The sequence below is a fragment of the Phascolarctos cinereus genome, unplaced genomic scaffold (assembly GCF_003287225.1).
Source record: "Phascolarctos cinereus isolate Bilbo 61053 unplaced genomic scaffold, phaCin_HiC Scaffold_5;HRSCAF=322, whole genome shotgun sequence".
Taxonomy (NCBI): domain Eukaryota; kingdom Metazoa; phylum Chordata; class Mammalia; order Diprotodontia; family Phascolarctidae; genus Phascolarctos; species Phascolarctos cinereus.
The window spans coordinates 323,664,829-323,681,279 of NW_027555958.1; the positions used below are offsets into that span (position 1 = coordinate 323,664,829).

General features: G+C 39.4%; 1 protein-coding gene across 2 annotated transcripts in view; it reads right to left on the bottom strand.

Annotated features, from left to right (window-relative positions):
• Positions 1–806: 806 nt before the first annotated feature.
• Positions 807–16,451, bottom strand: part of ASH1L (ASH1 like histone lysine methyltransferase) — a 237,167-nt gene continuing 221,522 nt past the window's right edge. For both annotated transcript variants that reach the window (XM_020991583.2, XM_020991582.2), the window contains exons 18-28: positions 14,509–14,563; positions 14,289–14,421; positions 12,867–13,115; positions 11,694–11,780; positions 10,328–10,418; positions 7,746–7,884; positions 7,438–7,610; positions 6,556–6,722; positions 5,370–5,410; positions 3,954–4,255; positions 807–3,268 (exon numbers count right to left, since the gene is read on the bottom strand). In XM_020991583.2, the coding sequence (XP_020847242.1) occupies positions 3,177–3,268; positions 3,954–4,255; positions 5,370–5,410; positions 6,556–6,722; positions 7,438–7,610; positions 7,746–7,884; positions 10,328–10,418; positions 11,694–11,780; positions 12,867–13,115; positions 14,289–14,421; positions 14,509–14,563 (1,529 nt within the window). In that variant the 3' untranslated portion in view covers positions 807–3,176. The remainder of the gene's footprint in view (positions 3,269–3,953; positions 4,256–5,369; positions 5,411–6,555; positions 6,723–7,437; positions 7,611–7,745; positions 7,885–10,327; positions 10,419–11,693; positions 11,781–12,866; positions 13,116–14,288; positions 14,422–14,508; positions 14,564–16,451) is intronic.

Below are 16,451 nucleotides of genomic sequence, written 5' to 3' on the forward strand. Positions count from 1 at the left end.
TTAGGTAACTACTGGATTAGATAACCTCTGAAATCTCTATAAAAGCTGAGATTCTTTAGTTCTATGACGGCAAGCTGTCTTTTTTTGGACTACCAAATTCTAAGATGTCATTGTTTTTCTCTCAGGGTTCCCATCACTCTCTCCTCCAACTTGCCCTCTTCCTTTACGGTTTGAAGTTGTTTGCTTTGTTGCTTCCTTTACCTCTGAGAAAATTGTAATCATGTCAAGTTAAAGACCATATGTTCTGTGAGAATCAGAGAACTCTATGATTTATTCAAGTTCTAACAATTAGTAAGTGGTAGAATTCGAACCTTTTGGGTCTAGCATTCTTATGAATCGACCTTAACAGCAGCCACATTTATATAGGTCTTTGAAGGGAAGCACTCACACCTATGAGATCACAGATGCACAGAACTATCAACATTTATTTACTTGAACACCAGTTCTATGACTAGCCTGGGCATGATTCCAACCCCCACTTATTATAAGCCCTCTATACCCTATAGAGGTCAAGTTGTTTATAGCTTCAGACATCTTTTCTGGGCTTCTGACCTGTCTCTCTTCCATTAGTTGTCATTCACATGAACATTTTCTTATAGCAGCAGAGGTAGAAGTGGGAGTGATCCAGAGGATAAGACTTTTCATACCTCTCGTCCTTTACTTTGACAGAAGTTTCCCCCCAAAAGGGGGGGGGGCGGATAAGAGGCTCTGAGCCTGGTTAGAAATCCCTTCCCACCTTCTTTGGCGTCAGATGGAAGGGAAAAGAGAGAAAAGTGGAAAAAAATGGAAAGCTCACCACTCCACAGTTAGGAAAAGTTTTTCCATTTAATACTAGACTTTCAAGGATTGAGATGCAAGCTTTTTATGCAATTACATCCAATGTTAAAATTGGTAATACATAATTTACAAAGATTAACATCAAAACAATCATCTATTTAGATATGCTTTTGTAAAAAGGAAATATATTAGCAGCATTTATATTTTCAGCAATCACACAGCCTACAAACATGCAGACTAAATCCGTATCTATTTGCAGTAATGTAGTGCTTCGCCCCGTGTTTCAAACACCAAAACCCACCCAACAGTTGGGGGTTCTTTTTATTTCCGTTATTATAAAATAACCGAAAAATAAAAAAAGGCATTAATTTCTACACCAGTAAGAAAAAACAAGTTTTTGCACTTACCTAACATTTGATTGTCTAAAAAACGTTTCAGTTTTTAGTCTTTCAACAAAAGAAAGATAAAATGACAGAGCGTAGTGTCTTTTGCTTCTGTTTTGCATTTTACAAAGTTTTTTTCTTTTGTGTTTTTTTAAGTGTTTAACACCATTAAAGGAGACAATGAATTTTATCTTCTCTTTCTTGTCACTTTCCTGCTTTTGACTAAAAGGAGACCACCCCCCCAATTCCCCTACCATCCCTCCCCAACCCCCCCTCCCCCAACAACGAAAACCAAAAGAAACCACCCAAATGGGCTTGGACATGCGATTTTTCCAACTCCACACGTGAGTATTTTATACCCAGGTCTCTTAGTAATGTACAGTGCTTCTCTACAGTAAGAAAATACTCCAAACTATTTTCTTATTTCTCTCTTATTTTTTTTAATAAAATATTTATTCTGCTTTTTCTCTGCTTGAGGGGGATTTTTGTATCCCCTGTATCTTTTGTTTTATTTTTTTTTCTTCAAGATTGACACGGAAAGGAGAAAAAAGGAAAAAAAAAGATTCAATGGAATAGGGGAGGAGAGGAAAGTCAATGTTCTACCTAAAGGAATCAGAGAGAGAGAGAGAGAGTCGTCATTATTAGGGGAAATGTACAATTAGGACTGCATTGGTCCAATATTTAAAAAAAGGAATAGGGACAAGTTAACTATTGTATTGCTTACCAATCACGCAGCAGATATATATATATATATATATGTATATATATATACAACTTGGCACATTTAAAAACGGTCTTTTTTTCTTATAAGAACATCTAAAATGTATATGCATATGTACGTCTGAGAGGACAACAAAGCAAAGCTTAAAAAAATTTTTTTTTAAAGAGACAGTGTATTCTAGTAACCCCTGACCAGAAGGAAAATGGGAAGAGAGAGAGGTGCTTGGGTAGGGGAACCCCTAAACCAACTTCATCTTAGACATTCACGATGGTAAAGGGAAGTAGAGATGTAACTGAGAGCAGAGAAATACACACTGTCTCTTTAAGAGATGGATAATTTGACTGTACAGTTAAGAACACAAGAGTAGTGTTTTCAGTTGATAATCTACAGCTCACAACAAATACTCTGGTAGTTGAATACTGCTTGACATTTCATGTAGTGACATGGGGGTTGGATTAGAGTTTTTTCATTTGTGTTTTTTTAAAGGTTTGTTTTTTTTTTTTTAAACGGATATCCATTCGCACAGCACAGCAGACACACAAGAACCACAGCTCATCAAAAACAAATAATATGTGTGCTGGCGGAGCCTGGCCTTCCCTTTAGGAAAAAAAAAATCTGGTCTGTAGGGAACTATGATTACACTTGATGTGCCCACCTCCTCCTTGATGCCCTGGGGGCTCTCCTTATGCCAAGACCCCATGGTTGGGGGGTGGAGGCGGGGGAGACAAGTCAAAGTAAGGGGGAGGGAAGTGGGTGGTAGTTACAAGTGCTTTAGACTGTCAACTTATATTTTACTTTGAACTAGCTGGGTTAAGGAGGGGAGAAAAACTTTATTTTTTGTAGCTGGGAGGAAACGCTGGCCGCTATGTCTTTTCTGGGTCCCTGTGGGAGCTCTGGGAGCAATAAGGACGGCTGGGGTGGGACAATGGACTTTGAGTCAGGGATGCCTTCTGGCAGTGCCCATAAGGTTGGAGAAGGGTGCGAGAAAACCCAGGACTAAGGAAAGAGGGTGCAAAAGTGCCAATAGGCTCGAATGTGCAACCCTTTCCCTGTTCTAACCCTCTATTAGTTTTCCTCTGGCTGGGATGTGGAGAGGAAAATAAAGCCAGACTGTCTTAGACAGCTCTCCCTTTCATCTTCTCCATTCAGTACCTAATGTCAGCTTCATGGTCCTAATCCCCTGCCTGGACGGTCCTCTTCTTATCCCTGTTGACACTCAAGTGGAAGCTGGGTCAGGAGGTTGGGTTGACTGGCCCTCAATGGGTCCCAGCAGCTTGAGGTCTGGCCCCTGATGGTCACTTTCGGAAGCTGCTTTCTGGGATAAGCAGAGTACGTCTCCGAAGCTTTCTTCCTGATCCTTCCTCCAGCAAGTATGTCACATCGATGGCTAAAAAGAGAGCCATGGAAGTCAGTCAGGTGATGACACCACCAAAGAGCCTCCTTCAAACTTCTCAGCTTTTTTCACCCCCCTCTATGTACCAGTGAAATGGCCCACTTCTCTAGGCCCAGATGGATTGGCCTTTCTCTTATCAGAAGGTCTTGAAGGATGTAAAAATGACCTTACCTTCAAATATAACCAGAAGATGGCAGCTAGTTTTTACAAAGGGTCATATAGGAAACTTGAGACTACAGTTATCATTCCATGAGAGAAGAATGAAGTAGAGATGGTATGGTATACATGCTGTTTTCCATACTTCCTGATTTGTAGGAAAAGACAGTTCCCTTAATTTATCACCTTCTTCTCCCAAATACCTTTTATTCCTAAAGGACTGGTTCTTTCCTATGAGCAAAAAGTCTTTACTATGTCACTCTTTATTTCACTGTATCATTTTGCTGGTGGTCTTATCTCTGTGTGTGTGTGTGTGTGTGTGTGTGTCTGTGTGTGTGTGTATACACACATACACACTTTCTCTGAGCGACCATTCCATACTAGCCATCTTTAAACACTCTTTTTTTTTTCTGGAAGAAACAATCCTGATTCCCTTAATTAACTATTCTGCTCTTTTATGGCCCCTTTCTAATATTTTACATGTCTACTTTAAGCTACAGAGGTTAATTCTCATCATTCTTACCATTTTTCCCAGGGATCTTCTCAAGAAGGTTGAGCAGAATCTGGTTGAGTCGTTCCCGTTGGCTGTGTCGCTTCTCTTCAGGTGTGCAGGACCTCTGAGGCTCCTGTCTACCTTCATCTGCTTTCTTTTCACCTTCTGTTGTTTCACCAGATGCTACCTCCCGATCAGGTTCCTCCAGGGTGGGCATCTCATTAGCTGCTTGCTCTTGATTGGCCAGTACTTCTTCAATGAGTGGTAGGGCATCATCCTCTTGGCCTAAGTCCTTGATGGGTGCCTTTGAACGTTCTGTCTTCCAGGATGACCTGCAACAAGGATCCACAAGATCAGGTTAAACTTAGCAATATAATGGAAAAGCATGAAGAGGGAATAAAGAAACAAACCTGGAGCAGAAGCCTGGGCTTCTCAGATTCCACTGGATTTGGGGACAGGATACCTGATTCTCTCCTCCCTACCTCAGCTGATCCTAGTTTTGTTCCTGACTTGATGTGATATGTTGAGCAATTTACTAACATTTTCTGGACCTTGGTTTCCTATTTATAATATTGGAAGAATTTATCCCTAGAAGGCACAGGGAGATTAGAGACACTAAAGAATATAACAAAAAACCAGAATAGTGGTGGGGCAGTTTATTTCACTATCCTGAGTCAATTAAACACAATTTTACCCTATCAACACCCTAACAATAAAGACAATTTGTAATGTGCTTTTGATTTTTCCAAAGCATTTTAATCCTGATCAACCCTGTAAGGTAGGTAAATAGATATTACTATACACATTTGACATTAAGAAAAAACTAAGACACAGAAAGATTAGAAAGCTTGCCTAACAATGGGTTGCTTAACTTCCAGTCCCATCCCCTTCCCTCTGGACAATTCACGAAAAAGCAAATAATAAATACATACATGCAAAGTACTCTAGTAGGCACTACGGTTATATGTAAGGGTGAAATACGACACAGTTCTTGTTCTTAGTGTGGAACCTAATACAGGGGATGAGGTATGTACAGAAACAATAAAGAATAAGGAAGTACAAAGGAGGAAGTACAAGAGATTGTGGTATTTTCAACATGATGTGGGCAAAAAAATCTATCCCTGCCTACCTAAAAGTCCTGTCCTTCAGGGCCCTACTTTTTCCTGATACGAGAGGCATCCACATTGGTACACTAAGGGCAGTGGAGAAGGTTTATGGGCATAAATGGAAACTATTCTAAGTTTGTTTGGATTCCTAACCCAGTCTCTTCTTTCATCTCCAAAAGTTCTTGACTATGACACCTCCTTTGTTTTAAATCTCCTCTTTGATAGCATTGCCTGGGCTACCTTCACAAAGAATCCCAATCCCTCATGAGGTAGTCCTAATATTCCACTTTTAAGTTCTCAGTTCATCTCCTTGGATCCTTTCCTTCTCTGGGAGACTCACCTTCCTCCATTCCTCTTGTAGTTGTCTGGGACATAATGAGGCTGTAGCAAAAAGAAGAAAGAGGTGAGAAGCATGTAGAAACTGGTAAACTGACTGAGAAGACCTGGTCCCAATTCAAGTTGAGGGGAGAAAGGAATGTAGGGAGGAGAGAAAGAGAATGAGATAAGAGGCCTGGCTCTCTTCATTTTCTTATGGGTTAATGTTTTTCTGAAAGGCGGAATGGTCTAGTGCAGAGGCTGGCAAACTATTGTCTGGCTCTCTGCAGCCTACTTTTGTACTATCCATAAACTAAGAACAGTTTTTATGCTACAAAAACATGCAGCAGTAGTTCGCTGGCCTCTGGTCTAGTAGATAGAGACTTGGCCTTGAAGCCAGAAAGAGCCACCTGGAATCTGGTCCTACCTCTAATGCCTACTGGCTCTGTTACTCTGGTCCAAGTCACAACCTCTCAGTGCCCTAGGCAGCTCTCTAAGACTCAGGTTGCAGAGAAGAGGCCAACCTGCATTGGAAGAGGGAGTTTTCTTATCTAGGAGTTGCCTGTATCAATGCAATCACAGGCCCAGTCCTTATCCCTGGATCTCCTATGTCAATTACCCTTAAGAGGTAAGAGGGAGTCAGTGTGCTCCAAGGCACTGAACATAAGATTGGAAACCAGGAACTTTTGGGAACAGCTTTCAGTCTTTTCTACTGATGGGCCTCAGTATCCTCCTGAAACTGGGGACATTTATTCTCTATCCCACTTACATCTTCTGGTTGTTAGGTTGTCTCTTTTCCTCCCAAACCCCAATTAGTCCTGGGTGAAGGAATAAGATTATTTTCTCTCCTGTTCTCTCACTGATGATGTGGATTCTCAGGCAATGCAAAAGGACAGGTAGAGCAAGAATTCAGAAATAATGACAACTGAATTTTATCATAATCTAAGAATAGACTATATTTCTCATATAGGCATATACGAAGTAAATATAATTATAGTTATCCTCTTTAATATATATGGATGAGGTTTTTGGGAAAACCTTGTTGGAAACTAATTTTGTAGCATGTCCTTTGTCTGAGATAATTTAAGTATAGTCCTGGTCTAAAATCAGGAGATAAATGAGATGCCTGTTCAAAGATTGCCATATCTGTAATTCCATGTGGAAACTACTATGGCCTAACACTCAGTGGAATGGGAAGGAGGTAGGCTTACTGAGAAATCTCTCTTGGGAGTGAGCTTCTTGGGGAAGTGATCGAAGGCATAGGGTTTGGTGCAGACAGGGTAGCGGTTCCGGTGAATCTTGTAGAACAGGTGTGCTGATTTATCAAGTCGGTAGTCACAGATGTATACGTCCTGTTCCTTCACTCCTTTGGGCCTCCCTGAAATCCCAGACACTGTCAGAGATCCAATCTGCATCACCCTCCCTTATTCCATACTGCTCAGAAATCCCAAACACCACCTGGATGACACCTAGCATAGTCAGTCCCTTAAGTAGGTAGCCATTACTGTTCAATAGTTCCCAGGGTCAGATGACACAATAGGAACTAGGGGGAAAAAAGATACCAGAATATACAAAAAGTAAATGAGGGATAAGGGGTTAAGAATATTTTGGGTAGGAAAGGAACCAGGAATAATGACTGTTTAGGGGAAAGGGCAGGAGGGAACCACTATGAAGAAAAAGGTTACAAGACAAGAATTATAGACATAAAATAGGGCAAAATCTAGGAAGTGGTTTTAGTTTTCATAAAATGAGTAACAGAGATGTCAGTGCCTCAGAGCTCTATGGAGTTGTATGAGTTGGCCTATATTCTCTGCCTCTTGGGATGTCCTTGTTCTCTGTCCCCTTGTCTTTGCCTTTAGAATATTTTAAGTTAACAGACAAGAAGAACAGGCTTCTTTAGTAGTTCTCTTCGGTGGTAATATGCTTAAGAAGCAGTACTAGGTAAGGTGGAAGAGAAAGTAGCAGAGAGCTCATTTGAACTTTCCAGATGTCTTTGGAGAATTCTTAATAGAGGATGCACAGAAAACATTTAATGGGGTAGACTGGAGAGAATCTGAAGCCTGGATGTTCTTAGCCTAATCTCAAGTACTTACCTTTACAGTATGTGTACAGGTCCAGTACACAACAGGTTCCCACCACAGCCTCCAAAGGAATGATTTCATACAGTGGCACTCGAAACAGCTCATTGTGATAAAATCGACGTGATGGGGAGTGGTGGGTTTCATGGGGACGAAAATAATGATGACCAAAGGCAAACCGCTCCTCTCTGGGGTATAGAGTGATGTGGAGGAAAGAGAAAGAAAAGTCTGGTTGATGGCTTGAAGCAAAAGCCTAGCAAAAATTCAGCTTTGTGCCTTGTTATTATGCAGAAATGGTTCATGAATGGGACCTATGAACATACTTTTCATTTTTCCAAAGCTTCTCAATGCGGAAGATGTCAAGTTTTTCTCTGTTGATGTGAGATAATAATCGATAAGACTGACGGACTGGGTGGCCATCAGGGGTTCGCCGACTGTCTCGCATCAGGTACACACAGTCACCTGAGAAGTAAAAGAAGAAGAATAGGGGTAGCTAGGTGGCGCAGTGGATAGAGCACCGGCCATGAAGTCAGGAGGATCTGAGTTCAAATCTGACCTCAGACCAAACACTTGACATGTACTAGCTGTGTGACCTTGGGCAAGTCACTTAACCCCGATTGCCTCACTAAACCCCCCCCCAAAAAAAGAAGTAAAAGAAGAACACATACAACTTCAGATGATATGAAAAAAACTTCATCAGACTCTCCCATGCTACTGTCCTATCTCTCTCCTCCTATATTTCTCAAACTCCTTGAAAAAACTGTCTACCTTCACTGCCTCCATTTCTTCTCTCACACTCTCTGCATATGTCTTGTAACGTGTTTGACCATTCCTTCTCAGTCTCCTTTGCTGGCTCATAATTCACATCATGTGAATTGTCTAACTGTAGGTTCTGGACTAGGCATGCTTTTCTTCTCCATCTCTATATTTTTTCTTTGTAACTTCAACAGATCCCAAAGGTTTAGCTATCACCTCTACGCAGTTGACTCCCAGATCTACATGTCTAGCCCCAGTCTCTCCTTTGAGCTTCAGAACTGTGTCACCAATTGCCTATTGGCTATTTCAAACTAGATGCCCAGAGACATCTTAAACTCAGCATGTCTAAAACTGAACTCATTATCTTTTCCCCTAAACCCTCTCCTCTTCCAAACTGACTTACTTATGGGTAAAGATATCATTATCCCTCCAGAGTCTCAGGTTTGCAATCTCAGCATTATCCTTGATTTCACACTCCCCTTCATTTACAAAAGTTGTCAAATCTCTAACTTAACATCTTTTACATATGACTCTTTCTCTTCATTCACACAGCTACCTTTTTAAAAAAAAATATAAAAGCTTTAGTCAATAATCAATATCTTCTTTACACTAATCATCTCTTACTGACAAGATTTCTGATATTCCTGCCAAATCCTACTCAACTCAAATAAGTCATTGTTAGGCACAAATATTTCAGATTTCACTTAATGTCAATTTTTACAAAACTGAATTTACTGCTATAAGCAGTTACTGTAACTAAGAGATCTATGAAATAGTTTTCACCTATTAATTAGTACAAGTTATCTTTTACTTAAATAAAAGGTTAGAAATATTTTTGGTTTTAATATAAATTTCCATCTGAGAATAAATGGCCAGGCACTGTACATGTTTAACTAATATCACTGAAAGTACATTGGCACAATTATTGCCACAGCTACCATTTTAATTCAGGGCTTTATCACCTCTCTCCTAGATTATTATAACAGCCTCTTAGTCTCACTGTCTCAAATCTCTTATCACTACAGTCCATTTAACACATTCTTGCCAAAGTAATTTTGATTAAGCACAGACAACGCTTACGAACAATAACACACATACACTAATACTCTTTATATTTATATTGTGTTTATTTTTATATGTATGTACTTTCTCCCCATTAGAGTATAAGCTCATTGTAAGGATAATAGCTAGCTAGTACTTATATAGTGCTTTAAAGTATGCAAAGTATTTTACAAATATTACCTCATTTTAATCTCAGAAGAAACCCAGAGAAGAAAGTGCTATTATTATCATCCCTATTTTGCAGGAAACTGAGGCAGATGGAAGTTCAGTGACTTTCCTAGGTCATGCAGCTATTAAATGTCTGAGGCCACATTTGAACTCAAGTCTTCCTGATTCCAGGTCTAGCTCTCTATCCATTGTGCCACCCAGCTGCCAAAATTTTACCTATCTATCTCATTTGAATCTCACAACAGCTCTGTGAGATAGGTGCTATTATTATCTTTGTTTTACAAATAAGGAAACAGCCTGAGAGAGGCTGAATGACTTGTTCATGGTCACAGAATTACTAAGTATCTGAGGCAGAAATCAAACTTAGGTCTTCCTGACTCTAAGTCAGGAGCCATCTAGCTGTCCCAAATTAATTCTAGTATCACCACTGCCAAGCACAGTATCTGGACATAGTGCGTGCTTAATAAATATTTGTTGGTTGACTTGTTTTCACTGGCATTTGTTAAGCATCCATGTTAAATGGCATGATCCCAGTGTCCTACATGAGCTTATACTCAGACACTATAACATAGATGAAATCTAAACTGGGGGGTAAAGTCCTAGAAATTGTTCTGAGAATGCTAGAGCTCAGAACTGTAGTGTCTAAATATATTTTTGTAGTGGTGAATATCAATTGCATGTCATGGGAATGGAGTAAATTATATCTATTTCCTGGACTCATTTTTCTTTGCCTCTCAGATTTAAGGTCTTTTTTCGTTTTAAAATGGAGACAGATTGTTTTTTTCTCTTGTTAAGAGTGAACTGAAACATGTGAATTGAATGAAGAAAGTTATAAACACTATAATGAAAGCTCAGATGAACAGACAACTCCACAAATATTAGAAGCTTCTCAGGATACGGTCAGGTCCCACAGATGTACCTTGACGTAGTAGCAGGTCATCCCGGAGCAGACAGATGAAGTAGACACAGCCAGGCTGGGCATAGTGGGGCCGAGGTATCATGGGCACCTCCTGGGGAGAGGAGAAAGCCAAAGTGTGAAGGCTGGGATTCTGATCTACCTACCTACTAAGTTCCACTAAAGAGAGGTAAGAAACTAAGCTTTGTACTCCCTGCCTACCAAACCTTTAAGCTCAGTTATATTAATCCATCAGGGGTTGACTAAGAGAATTTTCAAACTCACTTTTGAAAAGTGAACTTCTGAGGAAAGATTAAAGCGTGGATTTAGCCTGGAAGAAAGGCTGAAGATAGATCTAATAAAGTCTATGTCTCAAAGGGACATATTAAGGAAGTGGTAGCCACTTGTTCTCTCTTTGTTGAAACAGAAAACAAGAAGAAATGAGATAGGTATAAGAGGTATTGAGACTATAAATGAGCTTTTTCTACTGTCAGGTATGGAATTATATGAAGGAAAGGGTAGCATCTCTTTTCTTGGAGGTATTTTAGAATAGGAAATTCTCTAATATATATGGATTGTAGAAAAGCTGTTTGAAAGCAGAAGATGACTTAAACATTAAATTCCTGCTACGAAAATCCCAGAAGCCTTAGGCATTCAGTTTTTATCCAAGGAAATAGAATCTTTTTACAGGGACCAATAGAAATGAAAAGGATCCTGTTTTGGCAGAATGTGGTTAGAGACTGAACGAATGAACGCTGAAAAATATGAGCAGCCCTCATGCCATCTCCAGGTGTAACCCTGAAACTCGAAGTTTTAAAACTTCTAAGTATTGTTGTTCCCTAAGAAATTTCACTACAGAATAGGCAATGGTAACTGAGTGTTAAAATTCAGACTATCAGCTGTAAACGAAGCTGTGCTCTGTGGTTGGTTACATGACAACACAGTATCATCAATATCAAACTTCAAGATTAACTGTGGTACATCAAAAGCAAATTATCCCTGTTATCCAGTACACTTACAAAGCACTATTCTTATTTGAGGGAATGCAAGATTATTTTAACAAGTCTAAGCAAAACATAATAGCAAAGGTAAATTTGCTGGAAAAATCATTAAATATAATTAAAATATGGATGATTTTAGATTATTTACTGCTTTAGGTTACTCAAGGTATTGCTCTCCCCTTTCTTCATACAGATAGTTATTTGTAACTATCACCTTTCTTCCAAAGACCCAAGTATTTTTTCTCTCTGAATACATTTCTAAGCAATGGAGAAGTACGCAAATGAGGCCCAGGAATTTGAAAGCATAGCAGGGGTGAAGATGAGATAAGGTGATAAATGTCACATCCCTCGCCTTCTAGGTCACAGAATACTGAAATAAGGTTGCTTACCCTGTCCACAGGCCTTGGATCACACTGTTCACACAGGTAGTGCTCCACATCGGAGTTCACTCCCATGCAATCACAGTGCTGCCACACCTGCAGAGAAATGCTGAAATTAGTCAGGAAGGGTCTCAGATTTGTTGAGGAAAGCCCTGGGAATTGAGCCAACCAGGCCTAGCCTAGGATCCTTTCCTCCTGTTTGGTAGTAGCAAGAACATTCATTAAGATGGTCAAAGAAAACGTACCCAGGAGCTAAGGGAATGAGCTGAAGAGATAGAAGCAGAGTGACACACACTGAAAGAATGAAAGTATGAAAATATTTAATAAAAAGGAAAAACAATTGGTATAAATGCATAAGAACAAGACAGATTTCTAGAGTACTTTAAAGTTTACAAAAGGCTTTCCTTACTCATAACAATCCTGCAAGGTATCTGGTGCAAATATTACTATTCTCATTTTTTTCAGAAGAGGAAACTGAAGCCAAAAGAGGGAGAGTGACTTGTCTAACATCACACAGCCAGTAAGTACTGGAGCTAGGATTTGAATTCAGGGCTCTCCTGATTCCAGTTCTAACCATTTCCCTACCATATCATGCTACCATTGACAAGAGCCTGGTAAGATAAAAATCTGCGCAAATAAAATGAAGGAAATAAAGAATGGAGACAAATGACTATTGTCCTAAACTACTACTATTTTGGAGAGTGGTGTTTACCACTATAATTTTCCTAAGGATATGAAATAGGTAGCCATAATATTATTTATACATTTGCATACTATCTATATATGTCTCACATGTCTACACAAGTTGTTACTTGCTCTTACATATTTTTCAGGTTGAAATGTTACTACTATTCCTCATATTTACTGATTATTCTTCCAACTTCCCTTTTAACACAAACTCACTAATCTAGCTTCCCTTCACAAATGAGTGCAGAAAGTGAGGGATATAGAGGCATGTGTAGAAGTGCCTTGCATATAGAAGGCCTTTAGTGAATGTTTGCTGAATTGAATGGAAAAGGAGGATGAATAGTGACGGATGTTGGAAAACTATACAGCCATAATACACACGGAGACAATAGACTCATTTGTAATGTATCTAAGTCAAATAAAGAGGCAGGGTTTTGTTGCTTGAAAACACAACACCTTACAGATCAGAAATTTTTCTGTCCTGAATCTGCTTACCATGCACTTGTCACACTGGATCATAAGGCCTTCATCCTTGTAGAGGCCGCAGATACAGCGGATAACATCATCATCCTTCTCGTGCCCATTTTCCTTCTCACAGACTGAAGTTTCGCTGCTGTCTGCCTCACTTGCTGTTTCCCCCACAATCTCATCAATTTGAGCTGATGCCTCATGCCGTGCATTGTAGTATGCTTTGCGTAGTCGACATACATCTCTCCCAATTGGGGACTTGCGCCCATAGTACTTCTAAGAGAGAGAAGAGAGAAACCAAGCTCAGTCTCCTTAAGTTTTGGTTTCCAGGTATGCCTGAAGTGGGAGGACAAGTTGCCCTGTCCTCCCATTTTGGTCAGGACGTCTTTGGAAAAGTGCTTAGCACACTAGTAGGCACTTTGTAACTATTCACCTAAGTTGAACAGAAATTAATTGAAATGCAGCTGTAATCTTCAAAGCCATTTAGTGTACCCATTTTGATTACCACGTAAATCTTACTATTCTTTGTCAGTGGTCCTAATGCTTAGTTGATTAAAAAAAAAAGATACATTTCAGATTGTTGACATTAAGGGACAAGATTACAACTGCTTTATGAAGCTTTTAATACAAGTAATGCTAATGTAAGATTTGATTCATAATAGACCCAAATTCATAAAATAATGAACTATGTAATAATGGGATTCTACTCTACGAAATTTTCATTAATCTTGTTTCCATTACTCCTCTTTGGCCTTCGAATTTTTGTCTAATGCATAGAATGATGTTCCACATACGCAGAAAAATCTCTCTTCTATATGGTTTGCCACATGATAACAATTCTGTGACCCCTTTAGATCACAGCTCTAGGCCACTTCTGCCTTCTCCAAAAGTCCGACCAATACTACCACCTAGGAGCACAATCGTTAACATTTTTTTTTTTGCTTCAAGGCACTTCCCTAATTATTTTATTATTACAGATTTCCACACATTTCCCTTGTTTCAGTCATTATCCCTACAACATACTGTACAGGGACTATATATCTAAGCTTTTAATACATGTCTAAGTATTCTGGAATTCCTTTATAGTGTTGGTATCAGCGTATAAGACTAAATATGATATACCAGGCTTTTTATCATATCAGTGATATTTCTTTTGGGGGTATGACATAACTTGTGATTCACACAGAACTGGGTAATAATGAGTTGTATTGAGACAGGTTTTTATTGGGCTTATAAAACAATTTCCTCACAATTACTATGCTCTATACAGATGCTCAACAAATGCTGCTGAGCTACAGCATCCATACTTCCGGGTCTGCCCTACTAATCAGCAGGGAAAGCTGAAGGGAGAAGGGGCCAGTGTTTTTGGCTTATAATAGTTACTTTCACTACAAATTCCTTTTCCATGAGCTCAAATTTAGAGATCTCAGGGACTGTACCCAGCCTCACCTCAGCATTCCGGAAGACCTTGAGCATGTCAGCATCAAACGCCTCCACTGTCTTGTAATAACCTGTCAGGATCTGCTTCTCAATGGTGATGAGATCTAAGGGGTCAGATATCTTCTCATAATAATCAGCATTCCTGGAACACAAAACCAGGGCTGTCAGTTTGGGACACCTATCTGTCCCCACATACCCTGGTTAACCCCCAGGAGAAGTGTGAACATACTTTTTCTTTGGGGGTAGGTTCAACAGTGGAGCTGCCAATGCCTGTCGGGAGGAATCTGCAAAGGAAGGCAATGTTTATTAGAAGGACTTTATGGAAACAGTACAATTTCCTTTTGAATAAGGGGAAGACCCAGAAACTAAAGGGCAGGGAAGATTCAAATTCCTTTTGGGTTCTAGACACATAAAAAATTCCAGAGAGTTTTCAATAACGTGAATTGTTGAGGCCAAAGGTCAGAAGGCATCTGCAAGTCCATTCAGGAGTAAGAATAAATATTGCAGACGTGGAGTTATGCTGATGCTGTCTGTTTGTGTAAAAACTAAGAAAGAGGGGGCAGCTAGGTGGTGCAGTGGATAGAGTGCTGGTCCTGGAGTCCAGAGCACTCGAGTTCAAAATCTGACCTCAGACACATAACACTTACTAGCTGTGTGACACTGGGCAAATCACTTAACCCTAATTGCCTTGCCAAAAAGAAAGAAAGAAAGAAAGAAAACAAGTTTTAATTGCAGCATGTGGAATTTTACTTTGACAGTGGGAAAAACTTCCTATTAAACACTGAGAGGCATTTTATAAAGGAAGACTCTGGAGTTCCTTTCATAAGATTTCTGGAGCATGGTGAGGACACTTTCTGAAATGGACTAGTTATATATTGGTCAAATCCCTCAAGAAGTACTGTTATAATGAAATGTAACTTATAACAAAGACTATTTCCAAGTTCTGATCAGGGGGCCTGTAGTTAACAGTACTTGGTTGATATAAGAAAATCAAGTCCTTCATAACGAAAAATCTAGGACAGCGAATATTTTTTGAACTGTGTTTCCATGTAACAAATAATAACCGTGTAGAAAAATACAGATATACTTATGTTATAATCTGAATTTATTTGTTAATTCATTCAATTTCTAGAAATTCCTCCACAGATAAAGAAAACCCACTGTTCTATCTCCAGATACAGCTTATGTCCTCAGCCACCTTCTTTCTAACCACTCTCCCAGTCTCAGATGAAGGGAGCTGATGCTAAGATGGTGATATTTGTTAGGAATGTGAAAAGAGCAAAGGTGGATGCTATGTAACTTTGTACCTTAAGGCAGGCTGGCCCCTTTTCCTTTCTATTCTTTTGCTTCTCTTTTACTCCAGTGACAGTTGGGTTATAAAAGTTGCAAAAAGGAAGGACACACAGGGAAAAGAAAATAGAAGACCTAAGTTCTTCCCAGGTTCTTTGTTCTATGTGGGAGGAGAGGTAAGAAGAAAGAGAAAGGCCACTCATGAACTGCAAGAAGCAGCAATTACCCTTCAATTTCTTTTTTCCACCTCAAAACAATCATCATCCTTGCCACAAAAACTCAACCTAAGCTCATAAAACATCCATCAAAATAACACATAAGGCTTCCCACTCCTTAAAGATCCTGAAATCTGAAAGAAGATCATAGAGATGAAGACGTGTGTATGAAACCTTGAAAGCAAAATGGCAATTTGCATTGGGGCTTTCTTTTACTGTGTTTACAGCCTATCTTTTCATTTGTTGATTTGCTGCCTCATTCTGTGAAACTATAGAAAACAAAGTAGATGAGGCCCCTATCAACTTGTGCTAGGCCCACAGTCTAAGAATGTAATTTCTAGCAACAGATTACCTATCATAATGAAATTCTTTTGGAGGTGGGAAGTGAATATAGATACATATAGATATAGTGAATCTTTGCTCAAAGCCCTTGCCAGTCCAATCCTTCTAGATTCTGATAAGCAAGAATTTTAATGAACCCAAAGTTCATATTCTTACAATGTAAAAAAGAGGAAAAAGCAATGGACCTTGAGTCAGAAGATTCAGGTTCAAGTTCTAGCTTTGCCATTTACTACCTGTGTGACAATGAGTAAGCCATTGAACCTCTTTGAGCCTCAAATGCCTCACCTATAAAATGAGGACCCCAACACTATCGCTGACATTAACT